This window comes from Drosophila bipectinata, chromosome XR (assembly GCF_030179905.1).
Source record: "Drosophila bipectinata strain 14024-0381.07 chromosome XR, DbipHiC1v2, whole genome shotgun sequence".
In the NCBI taxonomy this organism is placed as follows: Eukaryota; Metazoa; Arthropoda; class Insecta; order Diptera; family Drosophilidae; genus Drosophila; species Drosophila bipectinata.
In genome coordinates, this window is record NC_091735.1 from 21,888,393 (window position 1) to 21,912,250 (window position 23,858).

The 23,858-nt window shown below is 37.1% G+C and overlaps 2 protein-coding genes and 1 long non-coding RNA gene across 9 annotated transcripts; 1 reads left to right on the forward strand and 2 right to left on the reverse strand.

Annotated features, from left to right (window-relative positions):
• Positions 1-35: 35 nt before the first annotated feature.
• Evi5 (ecotropic viral integration site 5) lies at positions 36-23,403 on the forward strand. 5 transcript variants are annotated; one of them, XR_001773005.3, is made up of 10 exons: positions 36-569; positions 15,307-15,742; positions 17,115-18,150; positions 18,218-18,332; positions 18,562-18,579; positions 18,846-19,513; positions 19,578-19,695; positions 19,763-19,861; positions 20,279-20,526; positions 21,615-21,751. XR_001773005.3 is itself a non-coding variant. In XM_070276358.1 (9 exons), the coding sequence occupies exons 2-9, from the start codon at positions 15,505-15,507 to the stop codon at positions 21,750-21,752; spliced, it is 2,430 nt and encodes an 809-aa protein (XP_070132459.1). In that variant the 5' UTR covers positions 36-573; positions 15,307-15,504; the 3' UTR covers positions 21,753-23,403. The 5 variants fall into 5 exon arrangements, 3 of the variants coding, with proteins under 3 accessions (XP_070132459.1, XP_017088369.1, XP_017088370.1); XR_001773006.3 differs by lacking the exon at positions 18,562-18,579; XM_070276358.1 differs by lacking the exon at positions 20,279-20,526 and having other exon boundaries at positions 36-573; positions 21,615-23,403.
• On the reverse strand, positions 2,217-3,019 carry LOC138927818 (uncharacterized). Of its 2 annotated transcripts, none has more exons than XR_011444297.1 (2): positions 2,789-3,019; positions 2,217-2,638 (listed from the first exon to the last, which is right to left on the reverse strand). It is a non-coding gene; the product is annotated as an uncharacterized lncRNA (long non-coding RNA). The 2 variants fall into 2 exon arrangements; XR_011444296.1 differs by having other exon boundaries at positions 2,217-2,671.
• Positions 8,144-12,056, reverse strand: Sk1 (Sphingosine kinase 1). 2 transcript variants are annotated; one of them, XM_017232893.3, is made up of 2 exons: positions 11,766-12,056; positions 8,144-10,492 (listed from the first exon to the last, which is right to left on the reverse strand). In XM_017232893.3, exon 2 carries the CDS (start codon positions 10,409-10,411, stop codon positions 8,477-8,479), a length of 1,935 nt encoding a protein of 644 aa, XP_017088382.2. In that variant the 5' UTR covers positions 10,412-10,492; positions 11,766-12,056; the 3' UTR covers positions 8,144-8,476. The 2 variants fall into 2 exon arrangements, with proteins under 2 accessions (XP_017088382.2, XP_070132460.1); XM_070276359.1 differs by having other exon boundaries at positions 11,526-12,056.
• Positions 23,404-23,858: the final 455 nt, after the last annotated feature.

Genomic DNA, 23,858 nt, shown 5'->3' on the forward strand with positions numbered 1-23,858 from the left:
TCTGGTAACACTAATTATCAGAAAACACCGATGTTTCCATCTCTACTGTGGAATCACATCTCCGCCGCTGAACGCTGAAGACTGTATTTTTTTTCGAGTGCAATTCGGCCAATAAGAAAATTATTAAATACCCAAATACTCCCCCAATAAGATAATAAATAAAAAGCACTGGGGCGAGGGTTAGAGAAAGGTGTCGCGTATGTGAACGAGTGTATATGTGTGACGTTTACAGAAACAAAAAAATAAATAAAAGTTCGGTGGCGTCTAAATTTTTGAGTTAAATTAACCGTACATATACATGTACATTAATGGATCGTTGGCGATAGGAATATTGGCCAAGCTGATCTGATCCGCAGAATGCGTTCTGATTGAATACACCAGCCAGCCACCCAACTCCCCAAAAATAAAAAAAAAAAGTACAACAACTTGAGAAAAAAAAGGGCAACGGCAATTTGTTGCTGCCGCTGCGACAGCGACAGCGATAACAACAAAAGAAAGCCCCGCCCCCCACGCCACCAAAGCAACGGTTCATTCACAGTGGCAGCAGCACAGTAGAAGAAGAGGAAGAGGTATGTAAGTTCTGCATCCCACTGCATTTTTCTTTTTTTTTCCCCCCCATTTGCTACATATATGAATTTTATTTTATGGTCTTTTTTTTTTTCTAAGCCAAACAAAACTGGCTACGTGTGTACGTGTGTGTTTTTGGAGTGTGCATCTTTAGCATTATCAACGAAAAAAGTGTTGAGAGAGCAAGAGGAAGAGCAGCCGAAGCAGCAGAAGCAGCAGCGAAAGAGAGAAAAGTTAACCAACTTTCTTTCGCTGTCTGTACTGTGGCTATTTTTTCGTTGTTTTTGTTGTTGTTGTTTTATTTTTACAAATTAGCGAAGCACAGCCATAACGGTAACCATTTCTCCAAAAACACAGTGAGAAAAAAATACTAGTGGTATATAAAGCTTTATGTATTTATTTTCGCGCATTAATGTAATTAATAGTGCCACCATCATCATTCATCATCTTTTATTGCCTATTCTTCACTCGCAGCTTCGTTGCAAAAATAACAAAAAAAAAAAACAACAATAATAATAATGGGGTTGTCCTGCCCTTCCTTTTAGCCATTTCCACTCCCCATTCGTATTCCTATTACCATTTCCATTTTAACTTCCTCCCATCCACACATCAGCTGCTGTTGTAACCTTGTCTCCTTTCCTTTCCTCTCCCTTCCTTCCTTTCTTTCCATCCCACCCACTTTTCGTGCACTCGCCCATCTCGCTCTGGAGTTTTCTGCGCATGCGCGCTGCCACCACGGCGACACCTTGCAGTCAGCGTTGCCACCTTGCAACCCACGTCGCACCAAAATGTACAGTGAATCATCGCTATCTTATACCTGAGATAGAGATAATAATCTTGAATGATAATTATCTTGAAAATATTTCCTCACACTTTCAGATCTTTTATGTTAAATCTTGATTTTTATTTTCCGGCTTCCGGTATATTGCAATCTCCACTGTACTGGTGTGTACTATGTTGCGGGGGAGACATGATGTTGCGTGCTTATTCAAATTTCAGTTGTGCTATTTATTTAAATCACGAGCATTAAAGCTTGTGGAACACATGGAGCAGAAAGTCATCGTCATGTTAATTATGATCATAAATTTTTAGATAGTGTGGGGGTGTACTGGGTACTGTACTGGGTAGTGTTGTCATCTGTTGTTATTATCTGTGGAAGGTTAGGACCAGGATAGCCTTCATTCTTGCCAAAAAAAAAAAAAAAAACGAAACAAAAACTTTTAAAAATTGGAATTCTTTTATTTTTTTTTTTAAACTTTTTTGTTGTTGTTGTTTTCTTGTTGCTTTCGACGGGTTTTTCAATTATCTACTCAAGTGTTTTCGACTCTTTATTTGCATTGTTTTATGATATTTAACATAGTTTTGTTTTGTTTTCCCCATTTTTTTGTTTTTTGGGCTTGAGCTTTTAACCTTCGCCGCAAAAAAGAAGAAGAAGAAATATATATGTCAAAATAGAAAAAAAAAAATAATAATTTTTTTTGCACTCGAGTTTGTATTTCCCTATTTGTGTCGAAAACCGTTTAATGCCAAATTACAGTAATCTCCCACGGAAGAGGAAACTAAAAAGAAAAACTAGTTTTTGAACAAGAAAAAAAAAGACCAAAATCATAGCCACCAATAAGATATTGTAGAAAAAGTAATTTAAACTGTTTTTGAACCTCATTTTTGGGTTTTTTGTTTTTGTTTTTTTTTTTTTAACTTCGTTTGTCTTGCGATTGCGCAGCTGCCCTCTATTGGCATCCCTTTCTCATGTGACGACACAAAAAGTTGCCGTTATGTAAAAATATGGCCAACACAACAACAACAACACAATAGAGAGCCAGCATCCAAGCTTAAAAAAAAAAAAAAAAAGAGGTTTTTTAAACTTAAAAATTATTATTAAAAAAAAAAGCTCCTTAACAAGCTTAAAAAACCATTCCTATTAAATAATCATTAATATTAAATCAATACAGCCTAGTCACTGTATTTTTTCTTCAAGTGTATCCAAGCCATTGTTGCCACCTGGGCTGCTGTAGCTCTGCTAGTTGAAAATGTGTGCCAATCTTTCGGCGGCTACGTGTTGGTATTTTGGCTACAATGATTTACAGTTAACAGTGGAAATTGGCTAAAATGTATGACGGTTTATCAATAAGCCATTAACAAAAGTAATCTGCCAACTGGCCTATTTTTAATGACCAAAAGTTGGGGATATTTTGACCCAAATTTAAGATAATACCAATACCTGCTTTCGATTTCAATGAATGGCCACTGTATTTCAAGCCATCCATTTTTTTTGCTGTTTCAGCCTTTTTGGTATTGTTGCCAATTTTTCTTTTTTTTTTTTTAGCCAATTTTTTTGCAATTGCAGACACCAGACATATTTTATGGGAGTCTTGGCAGTCTGTTCCAATTTCTTAGTGTCGGATGTCTGTTTGTAACTGAAAGCCAATGGAAGCCCTTTTTTTGAATGGAAATCGAATTTTTGTTTATATTTAGAGACTTCAGAAAACTGAGACTACCCTACACCGGAAAATCATACATTGGTTATGGTATTTATAGTGTTACTTTAAGTTAATAATTATAAATAAAATAAAAATTTAATAAGAAAAAGTGAAATAGTTCGAAACTAAGGCTTGAAGTGACCTTTTAATGAGGTTTAATTATTTTCTAATAAAAATTAGAATAAACAATATTAAGTAATTAAAAATAAAAAGAAAAAAGTAGCCATATAGTAGCTATAATTATTATAATTTTGGGAATATGTAACTCTCCCACTCTCTGGGGAGCTATAATGACCTCAACTGTAAGTGCAGTAAAGTGCGATAAAGTTCCATTGTTCTCAAATCCCAATTTTCAGACCGTCGGGGTCTCTGGGAGGGAATGCGTAATAATAATGCTACTGATTGAAGAAAATCGTCCAATTTCTTATCGGCGGCATGCTCTTTAGCTCCCCGGAGTAGATTGTGCCTTTTAGAGTGTTTTTTGTTTTCTTTTTTTGGGATTCTCTGGCATTAGAAATTAAGAAATTGAGTCTCGAATGTCTCTAGGGTGGGCAGTCTACTTAACATTCGCATTTACACTAATTGTGAGGCACAAACAGACACAATCGTACAGACAGATAGACAGACAGACAGTTAGTTAGTTGGGTATAAATGGACAGGTAATTGCTATCGGAAATTAGTACTTCCCTACAGTGGTTCGGGATATTGCGAAAATTGTATAAATGAGGATATATTTCGATTAAAAACATTATTTAAGAATAAAGATTGAGAATCAAAGGAAAATTAAGCATGAATATTCATAATATTCATAAATTTATATTTTAAATGTTTAGTATTTGGTTAAAAAACTGTTACCGATTGTTATAAAGGTAGTTTACTATATATTTTTGTATTCTTTAGTTTAAAAACTAAGTTTTTAATTCAATATTTTAATAAAAGAGTCTTTAAAATTATGTTTTGCAAAAAAATGGGAGAATCTGAACAATATTGAACATGCTTAGACATGACTTTACATGTTTTATTTTTAAAATAATTAGTATTTGAAAATGTTAAGGCAGGTATTAGAATTATTAAGGCTAGAATAATAAACTATTATAGAGTAATATGAGTTAATTTTTTTTTATTTTCTTGTTTATTTTTAGTTAAATCCTGTTTTAAATACAATATTTTAATAGAAAAGTATTTAAGAAAATTAGTTTTTGAAAAAGCTCGACAACCAAGCAACATTGAACATGATTAGACACGAATTTACATGTTTTTTGAAAGCTTTGAGGTTAATATTTAAACAATAAACTATGAAAGAGAATAACAAGTATATTTTTTAGTTTTAAACTTTAATATTTTGTTCAAAAGATGTAAGAAAATGTTTTAGGATAAAAATTGAGAACCAGAACAAACTTAAACATGATTAAACAAGATTAAAACCAGTGTTGGAAAACGTTAAGGTTAATATTTCAATAATAAGGTATAAAAGGGTATTAATTTTAGTTGAAATTATTTAAAATAGATGTAATTTTTGTTATAATTATAAGTACAGTTTAAATATTACTTAAACATGAATGTTCATGATTATTATTTGAAATAAACAGTGTTGGAAAACGTTAAGGTTAATCTATGAATAATAAACAATAATAGAGTATCGTTTTTTTTAAATTTCTTTTTTTTTTTTGCCCCAAAAATAATTGTATCGCACTTGAAACAACGTCAGCTGACGTCACAGTTTTTCGGCCAGGTCGCTGTCGATTCAAGTGTGTTGGTGGAAGCGAGATAGCCGAGCAAACAGTTCAAATTGGGTTAATGAGAGTTGTTGGCCAGCAGTGCCGCGGGGCTTGGTTTCGGTCTCTCTGTAGTAACTGTATCTGTTTTTGTTTCCTTTTGTGTGGGTTGGTGGGTTGTTGGGCTTTTGGGCCAATTTGGGCGTGGCACTCATGAATATTTGATGATTGGGCTTAAATTACATTGGGGACAAAAGCAGAATGTCTCGAGTCTGAGCAGCCACCCACTCTCCCAGCGGATTAATTTATAAATATTTTAGTTACTAGAAAGGGGGGGTGGGTTAAGCAGTTTTGATTTAATCAAGGCAGTATTGTTGGAAAGTCCTGAGCAGATATCCTGATAGTATAGTTAGCCTGATAATAGCCTGAACATCCCCTAGGGCCTAGGGGGTCTTGTGGTCTGACTAATATATGGGGGGCGTGACTGCAGATGCATTCCAACGGCCCGGCACTCGACGCATTCATAAAATTAGCAAAACACCAAATGAACTTCCACTAAATGCCCCTCTCCCGGTCACCACCCATATGTATTATTCATTTTTTTTTTCGAAAAAAACAACAAATGAGCTGCAAATGAGGAGCTTTTGATGGATGAGAAGGGAGGTGGTGAGGTGGAGGAGCAACTAAATCCAAAGCCAAGGCATTCACCATCAGGTTTCTGACTAATCGTCATGCCACAGTGGCGTCCATTTAAAGTGGACACGAACCGGTGGGGCTAAAAAAAATCATCCAGACTGGAACACATGTGGATTTCTTTGTGGTTTTGGTTCAAATATAGCTTTCTTGGTTAGCGGGGGGGGGGTCTAAATAAAATAACAATAGATGGTCTAGCATGCCTAATATTCCTTCTTTACATTGTATGTATTTTCTTAACTTTATTCTTCTATAATTTCTTAAGGAAAACAAATACAGAATTAAAAAAAAATATACAAATTCAAAGACTCATATTCAAACTACTTTTAAGAACGCCCTGAAATATCATAGTAATAGTAGCATAGTATATGATAAAATTCCAAAAGCTACTTTAATATGTTAACTATTGAATAAAATTTTCGAAAATTATTAATTGAAAAATAGAGCCCTCCTCCTCGATTCTCAAAGGTTGCACTTAAGCAGGCCCGAAAAATCCGAAGAAAAATATTATGTGTTAACTGATAGGGTATATAAACTTCCGGCTTTGCCCAAAGTAAGTTCTCCTTTTTTGGTTAAAATAGAATAAATTATTAGTTGGTCTGTCGCTTAGATAAATATTGAAAATTATTAAAGAATAGGGTAGTAATTAAATAGGATAATATAGGGTAGTTGTTGATGAGGATAGGTACTTTAGGATAGGGTAGTAATATTTAACAAAAAATAGGCAAATATTATTATAGAAAAGGAAAAATAATAGATAAGTATTAATATTAAAAATAAAGTGTAATTTTTAGTCTTTTAGTTTTTATAAACTCTATTATAGAGTTAGATTATAGATTATAGAGCATTATTATTATTTTATTTTATGTACATACATCGCAAATATCGGATATAGTTTATCGATTCTTAAAAGAATATAAGATCCGACGAGTATCGGATTGTATCTGGATTATCATAAAAGATATGGCATGGTATATCCGATCGTTCAGCTATATAAAAATTAGAATACCCTCTAAAAGGGTATACATATTCTCATCCTATCTATAATAAACTCTTCTAGGATGGGATTGTATTGTTAAAATATAGGGTAGGATAGTATAGTCTAATATAGTGTAGTATTATTATAGAACTGGATAGGATAGTATAGTATGGATAGGATAGCATAGGATAGGAAAGGATAGGATAGGATAGCATATTATAGTAATAATATTATAGAATTGAATAGGGTAGTATAGAATAGTATAGTATTTTTAAAGAATGGGATATGAAAGAATAAAATTATTACAATATAGGATAGGATCGTCTGATATAGTATTATTATGGAATTGCATATAATAATATAGTATATTATAGTTATATTGCAGAAGAGAGAGAGAGGCTGAGATAGAAGACTATACTATATAGTATAATTATTATAGTTACAAATTAAATTCGCCCGGATGGTATTATTCTATAAAACACACTTTATTACACTTCCAATTAGTCTCCAAAGAGCCTCCACAAAGCCCGTCGTCGGACAATCCAGTTTTTGGTTTTGAAAAAAAAAAAAAAATATTCAGACCCCCATTCGAAATGCCATGAGTTGTGAGTCACTTTCGAAATGGATTTCCGAACCGAAGGCAGTTAACCTGAAATTCGAAATACCCTGAAATTAAATGGAGACTGTGGGTAGCCATCTAACGGTAGTCTATATATATATATATAGATATATATATCCAGGTCTATGTAGGTGTGTGTGTATTTAATGCCTTTACCATTCCAGCAACTCGAAGAACCAGGCACTTTTTGTGAATGAATTAGACTGGAAATAGTGCAGAAATATCTGGCTTATGAGCAGTCAGCAGTACATGTATGTATATATATATATATATATATATATTATGGGCCAGCACTTGAGCTTAAGGCTGTAGAAACTCAAGAGGTCTTGGAGCTCACAGTAGGCGTTAATAATTAAGGAGGGGAGCCGTTCATAGTGCATGTAAGAAATATATCTCTATATATATATAGAGAGAGAGATATATATATATATTTTCTTACTCATCCCGCTCTCTCATTAAGATCTTTATTTTTAAATGGCCATTCATTAATACTGACAGAGGCCTCTTAACATCTGTTCACAGGCCTGTAACTGCAATTATTTCATATCTATATATATATATATAGATAGTATATAGTCTTGATTATCATTCTGTTGAGAATTGATAGCGAATGCTAGTACAGTGAACCCCCAAAAGTTAGCTCACCTTAATTAGAAAAAATAGAGCAAGCCATCAGGTCTATTAGATATTTCCTCCAAAAAGTATGCTTTTGTTAATCACAGACACCTTCCACTGCCGATAAGACTGGATGACTGGATGATTGGAAGACTGGAAGGGTGTGTTATCATTGGATCGAACAGCACAAGCATTGGAAGGCATAACTAGTAGTATAAATTATAAATCAAATATGGATTTATATAAGAATCACCTCCTATAGCTATAGCCCACCTTCCAAGGCTAATCTGGTTGAACAGTCCCCCCACTTGAACATCGACCAGAGGTATATTAACTCGAAATCGGAGGTATACCTACCTGATAGGCCCCGATAGCGTCTTGTATTTATTTCGTTTTTTTTTAAGACCTACATAAGCACCTGTTACTCCCCAACCCGATAATCTCCATAGGACATCTAGTACCAGGTATTTTAGTATATTTTTTGGAATTTCACTTTATTTCTCTAAGTGTAATGGGTCTTAAAATAATTAACAATATCGGTAACACTATCAACCGATTGGATTACAAAAAAAAAAACACTATATATATATAGGTATAGGTATATAGGTATGTTTATATAAAAAAAAAAAGTATATAGATGTGATGGAATGTTGTTTCCGAGGTTGAGACGGGCAAGATTTTGTTGGTTATTACCTAATCACTATATATATATATATATATATATAGTACAGTATATAGTACAATATATAGTACAAAATTGGGAAAGGTATCATCTCTAAAAGGAGGGGTGTTCCAGTTCCCAGTACTACTAACCACCACTGGTGGTCATCACATTGATCAGACCTGGCATAACCTCCGCCTGGATCGGTCCATAGTCCACCTTTTCACCGTCCACCACTAGTATGCCATCGGAACCAGTGGGTTCGATCCGGAAGGCCCGACAGGCCACCACCTTGATGAAGGGATCCTCGCCGACGGGCAGATGGGTGCCGGTATTCAAGCTCAGCATAAAGTTGGCCAGCTGGTGGCGACTCACCCCACTCCGGATGATCACCAGGTAGATGAGACCGTCGTCCAGTCGGGATTCCGGGGCGAAGAACACATCCGACGAGAGGTGGGTGGTGTAGGCGGCGTGCACCATGACGAAGTCACCCTCCTCGCAGACCCAACCGTCGGCGGGGGAGAGGGGCACCTGGAGGCCGGGTATGGTGCCAGTGGGGACCAGTTCCGCAAACTCCGCATTGGCCGCCTCGATGCGCTGGGTGATGCTCATCCGACTGCGGTTGGAGCGCAGACTGGGTCCGCCCAGCGAGTAGTAGGCGGTGCGCCGGGACATGGCCGAGTGCCAGCTGTCGGCGTGCTGCCGGTAGACCGATCTGTCCAGGGATATGGCATCGGAGAAGTGATCGGCGTCCAGGTCCTCGTCCTCCTCTGGCAGGTCCCGGAACTCGGTGGCGGTCACTGGCAGCGATGATCGAGTGGCGGGCAGTTGCACGGCCTCATCGGCCTCTTTGGCCTCCTTGGCCACCTCCACCACGGGCTCGGATTTCTTTGGCGGCTGAGTGGTGGCCCGTAGGTAGTAGACCTTTCCCTTGTAGGTCCTCAGGGTGATGAGCCGCTTGATGGCCCACAGGGTGAAGCGCTGGGCACCAATCGACCGGAGGCGCTCGCTCTCGATATCGATGTCGGCTATCAGGCCCCAGCCCACCGACAGGAAGGAGTACAGCACATAGTGCTTGTCCCGCGGCGCCAGCTCGATCCTCACTACGTCCATGGGTGTGCTCTTGCCGGCGATGCACGTCAAGGTGGCGTTCAGGATGGGCTTCGGTTCGTACGGTTCGTTGCAATGGTGGGCCACGCTCCTGGCCAGGCCATTCCCCGAGCCGCAGGGTATGATGCCGAGGGGAAGCTCCCGACACACCCGCCGCCAGTCCATGCGCTCCATCAGGCCGTTCAGCACCTCGTAGAAGAGCCCATCCCCGGAGGCCACCACAATCCCGGAGTACCGTTCCAGCAGATCCTTGCGCGTCCGGACAAACTCCTTGGCGTACTGGGGATGTGTGGTGATCTGCAGATCGTACTGCGCCTCGGCCTCGGTCAGGAGTGGGGCCACCTGCTTCTGGAACAGCTCCCGTCCCTTGCCCGATCCAGACTTGGGATTCAGGAGGATCAGCAGCTGTTTCCCGGTGTCCGCCGGTGAGCTGGAGCCACTGGTGCGCTTGTGCTGCCGGATGGTGTGGTGCCAGGTCTCCGCCGTCTTCAGATTCACGCCGTAATCGTTGCTGGACCGGAAGCGCAGTATCCGCAACGTCTGGACCCGGCGCAGTGGCTTCTCCTTCTTCAGATACGCATAGATGTACAGATAGGCACTGTTGTCGCTATCCGGCTCCGGCGCCGCCTCCTGCCCGGGTCCGTTGGGGTTCTTGCACGAGTTGAGTCCACCCCGGGCCCTCTTCTTCAGACGCGGCCCATACCTCGACCCGATGATGTCGTCTATCCGGATCAGCTGCTCGTTGATGTGATCATCCTCGTCGGTCTCCCGGCGCAGGTACACCCCCTCCGGGCAGAGCTTCACCTGGATCTTGATGCTCTGCTTCCGCCGGCTGTTCTCCACAAAGAATATCTCGCTCAGCTCCGACTCCGAACCGGTGGAGACGGTGGACGATGGCGTTGTGGGCTCCGGTGGCGTTATGCTCTGCTTCCTCAGCATCGTCTCCTCCGATATTGCTTCGTTGGCCGTCATTCCGTGTTGTTTCTCTGTTTTCTTTCCACTCTTTGTTTTGTTTATGTTTCTTGTCTCTTCTCTTCTTCTCTTCTCTATGACCTTCACATGCAAGAAAAAAAAAAAGCACAAATTTTTTCGCAAATTAGACCATGTTTTTGGCTTCTCTTTTTCACTCTTTTTCGCTAAAAAAAACTAGTTTTTTGGGGTTTTTACTTTTTTTTTTTTAATTTCTAATACTCATTTTTTAATGCCTAGATGTTGGTAATTATATGTAATTATCAAATTTCATCAAAACTTGTTTACTTTTTCGGTTGTGGGTTGTAAGGTTTTTTTTTTACTTGAAATTTACTTACAAAAAAAATATATATTTGAAGTTCTTTTTATTTAAATTTCAATTATAAAAAAACCAGTTTAACGATTCACTTCCTTTATGGTGGAATAAAAAAAAAGTGTGTAATTATTTTTTATAGAGAGTGGGTATGGTTTTTTTTTGTTTCTTTGTTTGAAAATTAATAAAAGCTTTTTTTAAGTTTTAAGCTTAAAAAAAATGATTAAACAAATTAAAACTGACTAAAGCTTTATTAAAGTTTTAAGATTTAAATGTTATAAATATACAAAAAATATGATTTAAAAAAAAAATTGAAAAAATTAGGTATTATTATACGTCAAAGTAATTTAATTAAAATTAGATTTAATTTTAATTTAGTAAAAATGACAGTAAGTGATAATTAAAAATTATGTTCTTATTAAAGTTTCAAACTTTAATAACTTTAAATTAAAACTTTAAAGTTAAAAATTTTTTCAATTAGAAAAAAAATTAGAAAAACTATTAGAAAAAAAATAAGAATTGAAAAAAAAAATGAAACAAAGCTTGAAAATGATTTTTTTTTAATATTTGTTGTGGGCTTGAGACTTTTTTTTATATTTATTATTTTTTTCACTTAAGGTTAATTTTATTTTTTACTTTTAAAAAATAGATATATTTAAAGTTATTTTTATTTAAAATGTAGATGAAAATTACAATAGTTCTTGTTGTTTCTTTGTTTGAAAATAAATACAAGTTTTGTATGAGTTTTTAGCTTAAAAAATATATGAAAAAAAATCTTGTTAAATTCTTGTTAAAGTCTCGAACCTTTCACTTCTTTTTCACCTTTCCAAGTTATAATTTTCTCTTTAATTTGCATTTATATTTTAATTTCAAGTTATTAATTTCTATTTAATTTTAATTTATTTTAAGCAACAGCACAGCCTTTGTTTCTGTTAAACTAACGACGATTTTTGTTAAATTTCGTTTGTCATTATTTTTTATTATTATTTTTGGATATTATTTTGTAGATTATTTCTATTATTATTGCTTGGATCTGGGCATTACATTTAATTGTTTGTCCACATGCGATCGTTCGTCATTTGAGATAGTTTGCTTGGATATATATGTATATATATATATACGATCCGAGTACTACGATCCGATCCGAATCCGATCCGGGTTACGACGACGAGATCGATATGGATGGGAGGGAGCTTCCTGTGCGCTTGACACGACAATTCGTACTGAAACTTCGAAGCGCGAGGGTGAACTAACCTTATTTTCAATGGAGATTTGGTTTTACGATTGCATTGTTGCTTTATGCTTTGCTTTTGCTGTTTTTGCTTTTTGCTTTTGGCCTTTTTTTTTGCTTTTACTCTGGACGACTGGGAAAGCAACACACACACTTGTTGCTGGTTTTTTTTTTTTTGTCGTGTCGAAATCTAATCAACACGTATCGTATCGATGAGATATTGCGGCTGCCTTTACCATGTCTTTATCTTTTTTTGTTTTTTTTTCCAGTTGGCCACCTTTCTGCTCCACTGCTCTACTACTTAATATATTTATTTTTATTTATTTGATTTATTAACGTTGCTGTCCGAACAGCTGTGTGTTGTTGATGCCACAGTTGCGATCTCAAAACTAGATCGTATCGCTCACCCAAATTTTCCCCCAGTGTAGGATGGTGTGTTTTGTGTGTGTGGGCTGTGTGTTGTTTTCTGTCCTTGTTGCACATTTCCAGTTGCACAATTGAGCAATTTTGCCTTTGACTTTGGAACGCGAGCTTTTTGGCATTGCAATGATGAATAATAATCCTCTCTTGGGGGGTACAGTGGGGCCTCATTATGGGCTAATATATGGGCTGCTTGTCGGTTAAAGATTCAAAATTAATCACAATTACTAAGGGAGGTGTTTTAGTTTTTCGTTTCTGAAGAATTATGGTTTTAAGTAACTCTGGCGTCTATTTTGAATCAAGATTTAGGTTAGTCACAGGTGTAATTATTCTGTTATAGTTCTTCCTTTCTTCTGGTCGATATTTTTCAGATACTTTTACTATACTTTACCACTATATTTTGGTAGATACTTTTTTAAGCCTAACTAGCCATAACTTGGCCAATACTTGTCCGATTAAAAAATGTTATACCTTTTCGAACTGAGCTCTCAAAATACAATTATTTTTCAGCAAAATCTGGACATGGAAAATTTTTAAAATTTTTTGAAAAATTTCCAAGGGGTACCATCATCATTTTTGACAAAAAATAGGTCAAAATTTGTTTTATTCAATTCTCTCAAACTTTGATTGTTTTGAAGAAAGCTTGAAATTCTTATTTAGGAAAGGTAATTCTTGTCCAAATCGGTTAAGAAATAACTAAAATATTTACTTTTAAATATTTGAAAAAATTAGTTTTTTAAATTTTATGTTTTGTACTTTTTAAAAGCATATATCTAAGTTATTTCTTAACCGATTTTAACAAGGAATGTCATTTATGAATCGGGAATTTTATGTTTTGTACTTTTTAAAAGCATATATCTAAGTTATTTCTTAACCGATTTTAACAAGGAATGTCATTTATGAATCGTAGGTTTCTATATCCTTTAAACTACTTCAAAATTAAGAGAATAAAAATGTTATAGATTTTTAGCTAAATTTTTATGTTGGTACCCCTTTTAAAAATATGAAAAAATTATATACAATTTTATAAAGTACGATTTAGTTGGGAAATGAGAGCACCCCTTTTAAAAATATAAAAAAATTTACAAAAAAGTCAGATTTCGATGAGAAATAAAAGAACTCTTCGATCTAAGATCATGAAAGTATGACATTCTTCAATCAGACAAAAGCTGACTTATGGTTCAAGTTAACGAGTCTCCACTGTACCACCCATATCTGTAACTGTGAGTACCTTTCACATGCAACAGCGCTGTTCCGACATGGCTATTGTTTGCTCCATAGCCATTAAAACGGCACTTAACCCCACAGCACCCTGCTACTCATTCACAATTTCTATTACATATAACTGTGTTTGCTATAATTTTTATTATTATTTTTTTTTTTTTTTTTATCTGTTTGGTTATATTTTTAATCAATGGTATTGAAGGCGAGGGGATCAAAGCTATGTATATGTGGGGGTATGGGGCAAGTGCAGCACCTGTTGCGTATAGTACGTCATGTTGGTCTCTTCAGATCTTATCGCTAAACAACGATGACTGGTATCGGAATTCTAGTGAATTGTCACGATTATATGTTCGTTGTGGGTTTAGTTAAATGGAGTTTCCAAAAAAAAAGCTCAAGTCTTTATGCCCAATTCGTGGGAAATGCTAAACACCTGAGTTCCAAGGGCTTGTCGTAAATAAATCGCAATTTCTTATGGTCTTGCAGGTGTCAAAAATGTATATATTTTCTTTGTTTTGATATCAGTAAGCTAGACTCTCTCTCTCTCTGGTTAAATCGCACCTTTAAATTGATATTTTAAAGGTTTGCCAGACACGCCAATATGGAATTTTTAATGGTGTTTCTTTTTCGCACCTACTGAGTGATTCAGACCAAAGAGTCAGTATACCCTACCTCTAAAAAAAATATTAAAAAACATAATAACACACCCCCCTATGTCTAAAGTGGGGGAATTTTTTTTAATTTTTTTTAGGAAGTAAGCACTCAAGAAAGAAATGCACTTGCACTGACCTACATACATACTTGTAGTAGTTGTATTCCAAAGGAGCATTGTCTGGCCAGTTGGAGAGGAGGAATCCATTAGATAATGGGTCTGGCGGCGGGTGTGTGTGTACAGCTGTTTTCAAGATTCAAAGTAATTGGGTTAAAAAAAAAAAATATATAAAACTCAATATGATCGACAGGAGATATATCCATTAAGATGAAGAAAGAAAGAAAGCTTGAAGCACCCTCTTAGAAAAAAAAAGAGCCCTTATCAGAAAACAGAAACCTATAATTGTTATCAATCCAATAAAAAAAAAATACAAACACTTCTGTTGGTCTATTATTGTTTTTTTTTTTCTTTCTACAAAAATTCCTACAAATTCTACAATCTTTTTCCTCTCGAAACTGATAACTAGACTGGGGCGGAAAGAGAACAGAGACTTATTTTTGATAAAAAGGCTTAGACTCTTTAGAGATACAGTAGCTACTAGGTATTGAAAGACTAATGATTTTACTTCACTGGGAGTTCAATATACCCTCCTCTGTCTGTGGGGGCAAGAGGCCCTGACAGCTTTTAGCCATTGTTTGGTGTTCGAATATCACCCCCCCTCCTGGAATGGGCACACGAGTACAAGTTTTTGTAGGGCGCACGAATTATAAACAAAACAAAAATACAACAAAAATACAAGTAAAATAAATAAAAGAGAAATAATAAATAAATATAAAGACAGAAACAGAAACAGAGGCTGGCAAACAAACTTTGCACTATGGGTGGCACATGCCGCCAGAGAAGCCGAGAAGCCACCCACCCGCAGGGAGTTCATTTCACCAGAATACCGGATTCCGGTTACTCCACTCCACTTAACTCCACACTGCAAATAATTTAATTTTTTAAATAAATAATAATAATCAATTTTATTAACCTGACAATATCGTTTTATTTACTTTTAGATTCTTGACCTGTGACCTCCAACTATGTGGATCATAATGTGGCGGTTTTAGATAATAAATTAAACAAATAAAGCAAAAATCTTAAAACAAGGCAAATTAAAGTAAAAAAAAAACATCATAATAGACCACCCACCCATTTGGAGGCGGAGGAGGAGTTACAGCAGCCTGTCTAGAGACTGAGATAGAGATTGGAGGAAGATGACCCTGACCACCACGACCACTGCCGCATCAGCCGAGAGCCAAGCGAAAATGGACGTCAAAGGCAGTGGAGGTGGTAGTGGCGGCGAGGAGAACCTGCCCACCTCGGAGATGGATCTGCTGGCCAAGCTGGAGGCGGCCAATAAGCTGATCGAGAGCGATGCCAAGTCCCTTAACTCGCTGCACTCCACGCACAGTCGCAAGAACTCGGACACGAGTCAGATTAGTCTGACCTCAAGTAAGTTGGGTTTAAGAGGCACGGTCCCCAGGCCCTTTGGCTAAGAGCTAAAGGTTTCTTTTATTTGTAAGCGATTTTATGAAGTTTAAAGGCAATGCTTATATATATTTTTTTTTATATTTTTAATTTAGTCTTAAAACAAAAAATGGAAAAATAACCATATTTTAAGAAATAGAGCCTTTCTACACGATTCTCAAAGGTTCTTGCTAAGAGAATATATGTATTTTTATAATTTCAAGCTTTCTAGTTAATTTTCATAGCATTGGTTTTATTTTTGAAATTTAATTTTAAAGGAAGAAAATAGCCTATACATCACGTAATAGCGTCCATCTACATGGTTCTACCTATGAGACTTCTTCTATCTCCTAGACTCCATGAAGAGTACTTAAGAGAGTCTACCTAGTCTATCTAAAGGAATTTTTTTAGTTTTAAGCTATATTTTAAATTGTTTTTATATTTTTTATTTATTTTTAAATTAATTTTAAAGCTCAGAAAACAAAAAGAACCTATAATTAAAATAATAGGGCCTTTCTACGGCCTTTCTAGGGCCTTTCATAGTGTCTACCTAAGAGACTTTCTGTGTTTTTTATATTTTTAAGTTTTCTTATTAATTTTAACAACTTTAAATTTGTTATTTTTTATTTGTTAATTTAATTTTAAAGCAAAGAAATCATAAAGAAACCATATTTTTTAAAAATAGCGCCCTTCTATACGCTTCACATAGGGTCTTCTTAAGAGATCATTTCAAAATGAGTAAAAAAAAAATCAACAAACCCCCTTAAATAAAAAAAAATGATTAAAAATTATGAAAAAATGTTAAATAAAATAAAGAGCTCTTCTCCTCGCTTCTCATAAAAGGCTCTTAATTAGCTAAAACATTCAGAGACAAGATATTTTAAAGCCTTCCGTCTATGATGATATTTTATTATTATTAAATAAGTAATATATACACCTGAGATATAAGATATTCTTAGCTATTTTTTAAAATCTTTATTAAAGTAATAAACTAAAAACTAAATCATATAATAGAGAAAATGATTTCAAAAGTCACCCCCAAAGCTTTGAAAAAAATATAAAATTCATGCCCATTATCGAAAAATAAAACTGCTATCTAGAATGATGTTTAGTAGCTAGTGTAATAACCCTATGAGGTACACTGACTGGTGGTGACTAATTTGATCAATCGGTGACTAACCGCAGCCCAGTGACGTACGCAGATAGATAAATTATAATTAGTAATTTTAAATAATTAAATATAGTAGCCATACTAGCCACAGGCACTTAGTTTAGTTCAGAGATGCATAATTGTAAGCTATAATACAAGTACTATAAATACCCTAAAAGATAATAAACCCAACTCCCTCCGTTCCAGGTGGCAACTCTGTGGCCGAGGAGGATGTCTGGACCACGTGGGCCACCATTCTGAACGACTGGGAGGGGGCTCTGAAGCGCAAGAATCCCTGTGTCCGGGAGCTGGTGCGACGCGGTATTCCGCATCATTTCCGGGCGATCGTTTGGCAGCAGCTGAGTGGAGCTGCGGACACGGACAAGAAGCAATATGCGGAGTACATCAAGGCCACCAGTGCCTGTGAGAAGGTGATCCGACGGGACATAGCACGCACCTATCCGGAGGTGGAGTTCTTCAAGGAGAAGGACGGACCGGGCCAGGAGGCGCTGTTCAACGTGATCAAGGCGTATTCGCTGCACGATCGGGAGGTGGGCTACTGCCAGGGCTCCGGGTTCATTGTGGGCCTGCTGCTGATGCAGATGCCCGAGGAGGAGGCGTTCGCCGTTCTCGTCCAGATCATGCAACAGCATCGGATGCGGCACATGTTCAAGCCATCGATGTCCGAGCTGGGGCTGTGCATGTACCAGCTGGAGAACCTGGTGCAGGAACAGATACCCGACATGCACATTCACTTCCAGCAGCAGGGCTTCCAGACGACCATGTACGCCTCCAGTTGGTTCCTCACCCTCTACACGACCACCCTGAACGTGAATCTCAGCTGCCGGATCATGGACGTCTTCCTCAGCGAGGGCATGGAGTTCATATTCAAGGTGGCACTCGCCCTCCTCCTCACTGGCAAGGAGACGCTCCTCTGCCTGGACATGGAGGCCATGCTGAAGTTCTTCCAGAAGGAGCTGCCCGGCCGGGTCGAGGCCGATGTCGAGGGCTTCTTTAATCTGGCCTACTCCCTCAAGCTGAACACCAAGCGCATGAAGAAGATGGAGAAGGAGTACCAGGACCTCAAGAAGAAGGAGCAGGAGGAGATGGTTGAGCTGCGTCGCCTACGGCGAGAGAACTGCCTCCTGAAGCAGCGAAACGAGCTCCTGGAGGCGGAGAGTGCCGAGCTGGCTGATCGCCTGGTGCGTGGTCAGGTCTCCAGAGCCGAAGAGGAGGAAACTAGGTGGGTTTCAGAGTAACTGACCTAATCCCAATAAGCATTAATCCTAATCCTCTCCTCCTCTCTCCAGCTATGCCATTCAAACGGAGCTGATGCAACTGCGACGATCCTATCTGGAGGTCTCCCACCAACTGGAGAATGCCAACGAAGAGGTCCGTGGACTGAGTCTTCGTCTCCAGGAGAACGTAAGTGTCGAGGGTGTCCTGGCAGGCCTTTGTCCTTTGTATCTAAAAAAAAGAAATGGAATCTGTTGCTAATCCATCTGTATTCTTTTCTATTTTATTTGATTTCTTGTGGTTGTGGTGCTTCAAACAACAACAACACACTCACTCACACACCCTGTTTGCTTTAATCCTTAAACGAAAAAATCAAAAATAAAAAAATATATATCTCTGAAAATATATATATATACAGAATGTGTCCATCGACAGTGTAAGTATCCTTTAAGTTGCCAAAGCAACTGATATCTTTTGTAGTTAGCATGGAGGATATTGTTTTGCTTTGTTTATTGTTTATTGGACTAGTAGAACCTACTAACTAGTTAGCTACTAACTATGTCATTATTTTAACCAAGATATATATACATACTATCATAAATAAACCCTAATCCCTGGCTAACTCATTGCATGATTGAATAAAAAACACAAAATTATATTCCAAAAACCATCTAATCCCATCTCTCTAACTGCCCCCCACAGAACAACTCCCGGCAATCCTCCATCGATGAGCTCTGCATGAAGGAGGAGGCCCTCAAGCAGCGTGACGAAATGGTCTCCTGCCTTTTGGAGGAACTCGTGAAGGTGCGGCAAGGACTCGCCGAGAGCGAAGATCAGATTAGGAACCTCAAGGCCAAGGTCGAGGAGCTGGAGGAGGACAAGAAGACGTTGCGCGAGACCACGCCCGACAACTCGGTGGCCCATCTGCAGGACGAGCTGATTGCCAGCAAGTTGCGTGAAGCGGAGGCCTCCCTATCCCTCAAGGACCTCAAGCAGCGCGTCCAGGAACTGAGCACCCAGTGGCAGCGCCAACTGGCCGAGAACCAGCGCAGCGAAAGCGAACGCACCACCAACGCAGTGGACTCCACGCCCAAGAAGCTGCTGACGAACTTCTTCGACAGCTCGAAGAGCAGCGAGCACACCCAGAAGCTGGAGGAGGAGCTGATGACCACCCGGATACGGGAGATGGAAACACTAACCGAGCTGAAGGAGTTGCGTTTGAAGGTCATGGAGCTGGAGACACAGGTCCAGGTCTCCACCAATCAGTTGAGGCGTCAGGATGAAGAGCACAAGAAGCTCAAGGAGGAGCTGGAAATGGCGGTGACGCGGGAGAAGGATATGTCGAACAAGGCACGCGAACAGCAGCACAGGTAGGTTACCCTATCATACATATAGTAGGATGATCCTAACTCGTATATATCTCTCTCTTGGCAGATACTCTGATCTGGAATCTCGCATGAAGGATGAGCTGATGAACGTAAAGATCAAGTTCACGGAGCAAAGCCAAACGGTGGCTGAACTGAAACAGGAAATTTCACGACTAGAGACTAAGGTTAGTCTGGAGTATATATATCTATATGGTATATATAGATTCTATATATTCTATATCCTTTTTGTAGAACTCGGAAATGCTCGCCGAGGGAGAACTGCGCGCCAACTTGGATGATTCGGACAAGGTGCGCGACCTGCAGGACAGGCTGGCTGACATGAAGGCGGAGGTAAGATCTATATCTATAATCTCTATCAGAATCGGTCTATATATATATCCTGTCACTAATCCCCCTCGTTCTATATATTGCTTTTGGTATTTTTTGGTTAAAATTTTAAGTTGATTTTGGAAGCAGCAGCTGGCTTGCCACTCACCCACCCCCCACCTCACCTCACCTGTTACTCATCCTGGCCAGATCCTGCTAGCTTTGCTTTTAATTAATGTACAGTCTTCACTGACTAAACTCACCCAATCACCCTCATTTTAATTTATTTTTTTTAAACAATACCCCTACTTGACCTTTGTCTCATGTAATTCAAGATATTAATCTTGTTTGTTTTTCTCATTGAATTTCTTTCTCACAAAAAAATATATATATTTATTGTTTTGTGCCATATATATACTATATATATATATATATATATAGTATCCCACGCCAATAACCAGCCCCGACACTGAGCCGTGGAAATGGATAAGCTAAACTAATTTTAAAAACGCAACTCAATTCATAACAAAGCAGCAGAAACTAAACAAGAACATTTATAAACCCAAGATATATATATTTAAAAATCCGCACAAGAATCTATAACACCTCCCCGCCCCCCGATACGATAAATCCAAGCAGAAGGCCAAGCTCACCATAAGATATTAGAGAGAGGGATATAATAATACCAGGTCTCTATGAAATTGCTATATTTTTGTAGAAGTTTCTTTCAAAAGCCCCCCCAATATAATACTCTCTATAGCTATGCATGTTTCTAGACCTTTATAGAGACTTTATTCGATCTATTAATTAGTATACCTCGCCCCATAAATCGATATTGCATGTGATATTATTCCATAAGTCATTTGGATAGCTCTATTTTTTCTTTAAATATGTTTAAATTTTATTAAAAATCTTAGTAATGATTATATTTTTATGATATTATAGGGTTCTTAATCAAGAACCCTGTAGCTTAGTGTTTAAAAAGCTTCTTGAAAGCTTCCGTATCTGGACACGAACCTGCAACTGCGGTTCTACAAAATCTTTTTTCTATCTTTTCTTTTATTTATTTTATATATTTGTGTTGGATCATTGACCTGTTGTTTGTATTTAGAATTAGAAGAACGATTGAATGCATCGGAGAGTACTTGTTTTGCATAGTTATAGTGACGTCTGATCATTGATGTTTTTGAAATGTCTAGTCTTGACACGAGTTCCTGACAAGTTGACGATCGAGTACGATGTTTTGGCCTTGTTATTTGAAATTGAAATGTTCGAGTCTATTGGAGGAGGGAGTGTTTCTGTTTTATTTGTAATATTTATATTCTGCACGCAAGGCATGCCTTCTTATCCAACCTAACCGACATACATACATGTTCATCGGCACTGTAATATATATCCAAGCACTTAAGAACACATTTCACGTAAAAAACATACTCTCATAGATTATATCTGTTTGTAATTTTATAAACTTTAATTAATTTAATTGCTTTTAAATATTATGCCAGGGATAAATGCTACAAATTTTAAGAATTGATGTTATTTTGGCTAGATATTCGTAAAAAGCATGCTATGAAAAAATTCGTTGTCTGCTTTTAGGAGGCTTTTTTTGTGTTTTTAAATCTCCAGATTTTGGAGATTTTAAAACGCTGGAGTCTCTAGCAAAGAAAGGCAATGATTTCTTCTCAAAAGTAAAGCTTATGTGGCATTCCTGACATTTTTTTTTTGTGAAATAAAAATGTTAAATATTTGTAATTTTTCTAAAAAAAAATAAATATAGTTAACGGCACTGAAGAGTCGTGGAAAGTTTCCGGGCACAAAGCTGAGAAGTGCGTCGATCCAATCGATTGAATCGACGGAAATCGACTTTAGCGATCTGAACATGATGAGGCGTGGCAGTACAGAGCTATCCACATAACACCACTCCCACTCCCAGAAGTCAGGCATCGAGTGAGAAACCAAACAGATATAAGAATAAAACCCTAAAAATATATACCAGCAAGGATAATAATGCTGAAGAGAGCAGGGCAGTACAGGATTTAAATCGAAATATATATACACAGATGTATATGTAACATATATGTATATGTAGGGGAGGGAGCACAAGCCGATTTATCCACTCCGATATATATATTTATATATGTTTGTGTGTTAACCCCCAAGCCTGTGATCACAAATGAAGGAAAAAGGATACGAGGAGGAGGAGGAGGAGGTGGAGCATCGGGCGCAGGATGTTTACTAAGGATCTTGATGGCAATCCAATTACAATATTATTTGTGTATAATATTTGTTTAAAACTTTATTATTATGATATCATTATTTTTTATGCGATTATTTTTAAATAATTCCTAATGATCTATTAATTTTGTAATTCTTTTTTTTTTTGTATGTGTATTATTATTACTGTTATGTTTTTGCGAAACAACAACAACAAAAAACACACTCATATTTATTTATTTTAAAAATGATATTTAGTGAGAGAGTTACGAGTGAAAAAAAAGATATGATATCCTTAAGATAGAGGACACCCCTACACACACAAACACACACACCCCCCAAACTACAATGCAATGAATTTTATAGTGTGAGACCCACAAACATATACCAAGTATCCTTGTAAACCAATTTTAATGTAAGTTTTAAGCGAAAAAAACAAAAAAAAATTGATGGAAATTGTTCTTTGGGCGTGTAGCGTTTTTTAAAATAGTAATTGTTGGGACTTAAACCCCCCCCCGACTCACTGATTTTTTGTATTATGAGTTCGTGTACGTGTAGTGATGATATTACCAATCGATCCCCAAAATTTGTCTGGCATGAATTTTTGTAACTCGTATATATAATAAGGATAAAAATCATTATGAAACGAAAACGATAACTAATTAAACTAAAACCCAGAATAAACCAAGTGCGAAAGACAAAGTAACAAGCGTTGCCAAATGCAAAACGAGTGCAGAGGAGAAATGAAACACAAATATTATACAGACTATTAAAAATAGTTAAAAAAAAATAAACAAAACTATAATAATCGATAGGTGGGTGGATCGACCAACTTCCATCTCTAAAATACGAACGATATTAAACGATAGCGTTTCCGATATTCAACACAACTTACGATATTCTACTTAGTTTACCAGTAGCGCTTGTCTAACCCTAAAATGAAATGAAATGATAAATATAATTTATATATATATATGGTTCCTTTTTACTCTAACCTTACCGATGATAACATTTTGGCAGCTTATCGATAACCGATAACCGATAAATCGACAAAACAATACAATAAGAATCAGGTTGAGCCGTTTTTCATGTGCAATATTCTAGTTTATTGTTTATTTCAAGTTTTTATTATCATTTTGTTACTCCAAGACGTCCTCAATGTGTGTGTTTATTTTATTTTAGTCTTAATTTTTTCCTGTGTATTTAGGTTTGTTACTTATACCGATTATACCGCTATTAAGACCGATTAACGATAACGGAACGATAAACTTAATTTGTGTAATTCCATTGATTTTTGCCCATCATGACAAAACGATAAGTAATTTATAATTGTATGACTTATTTTTTTTTTTTAAATAATACCTAATGTCACAAAACAAAACCCTGTTATGTAACCGATAGGTGTGTGTATTATGTAATGCTGAAGTTTTGTTTCCCCCCACTTGGAATCTTTTGTTCTATATAATTAATGGATAATATTATACGATGTAATATGCCACAGGGCGGCTGAAATAAAAAAGGCTGCTAATTATGGGGGACAGTATTACCAATTAAAAGCAGTTAACAGAATCGACATTTAAGAAGCATTCCCCTCAAGAAATAAGCAACAAGTCCCCCATATGCAGCCTTCACAAAAAAAAAAGGAAAATAATTCCAAAAGTCCTTGGCATAAAAATTTGAAAGTTTAGAATTAATTGCAAAAAAAATGGCACAAATTATACAAAAAAAAAAATAAATAAAAATAAATACGTCTTAAATAGTTTTAAGGTGTGATGGGTGTGTGTGGTTTAGAGTCTAGACTTTGGTC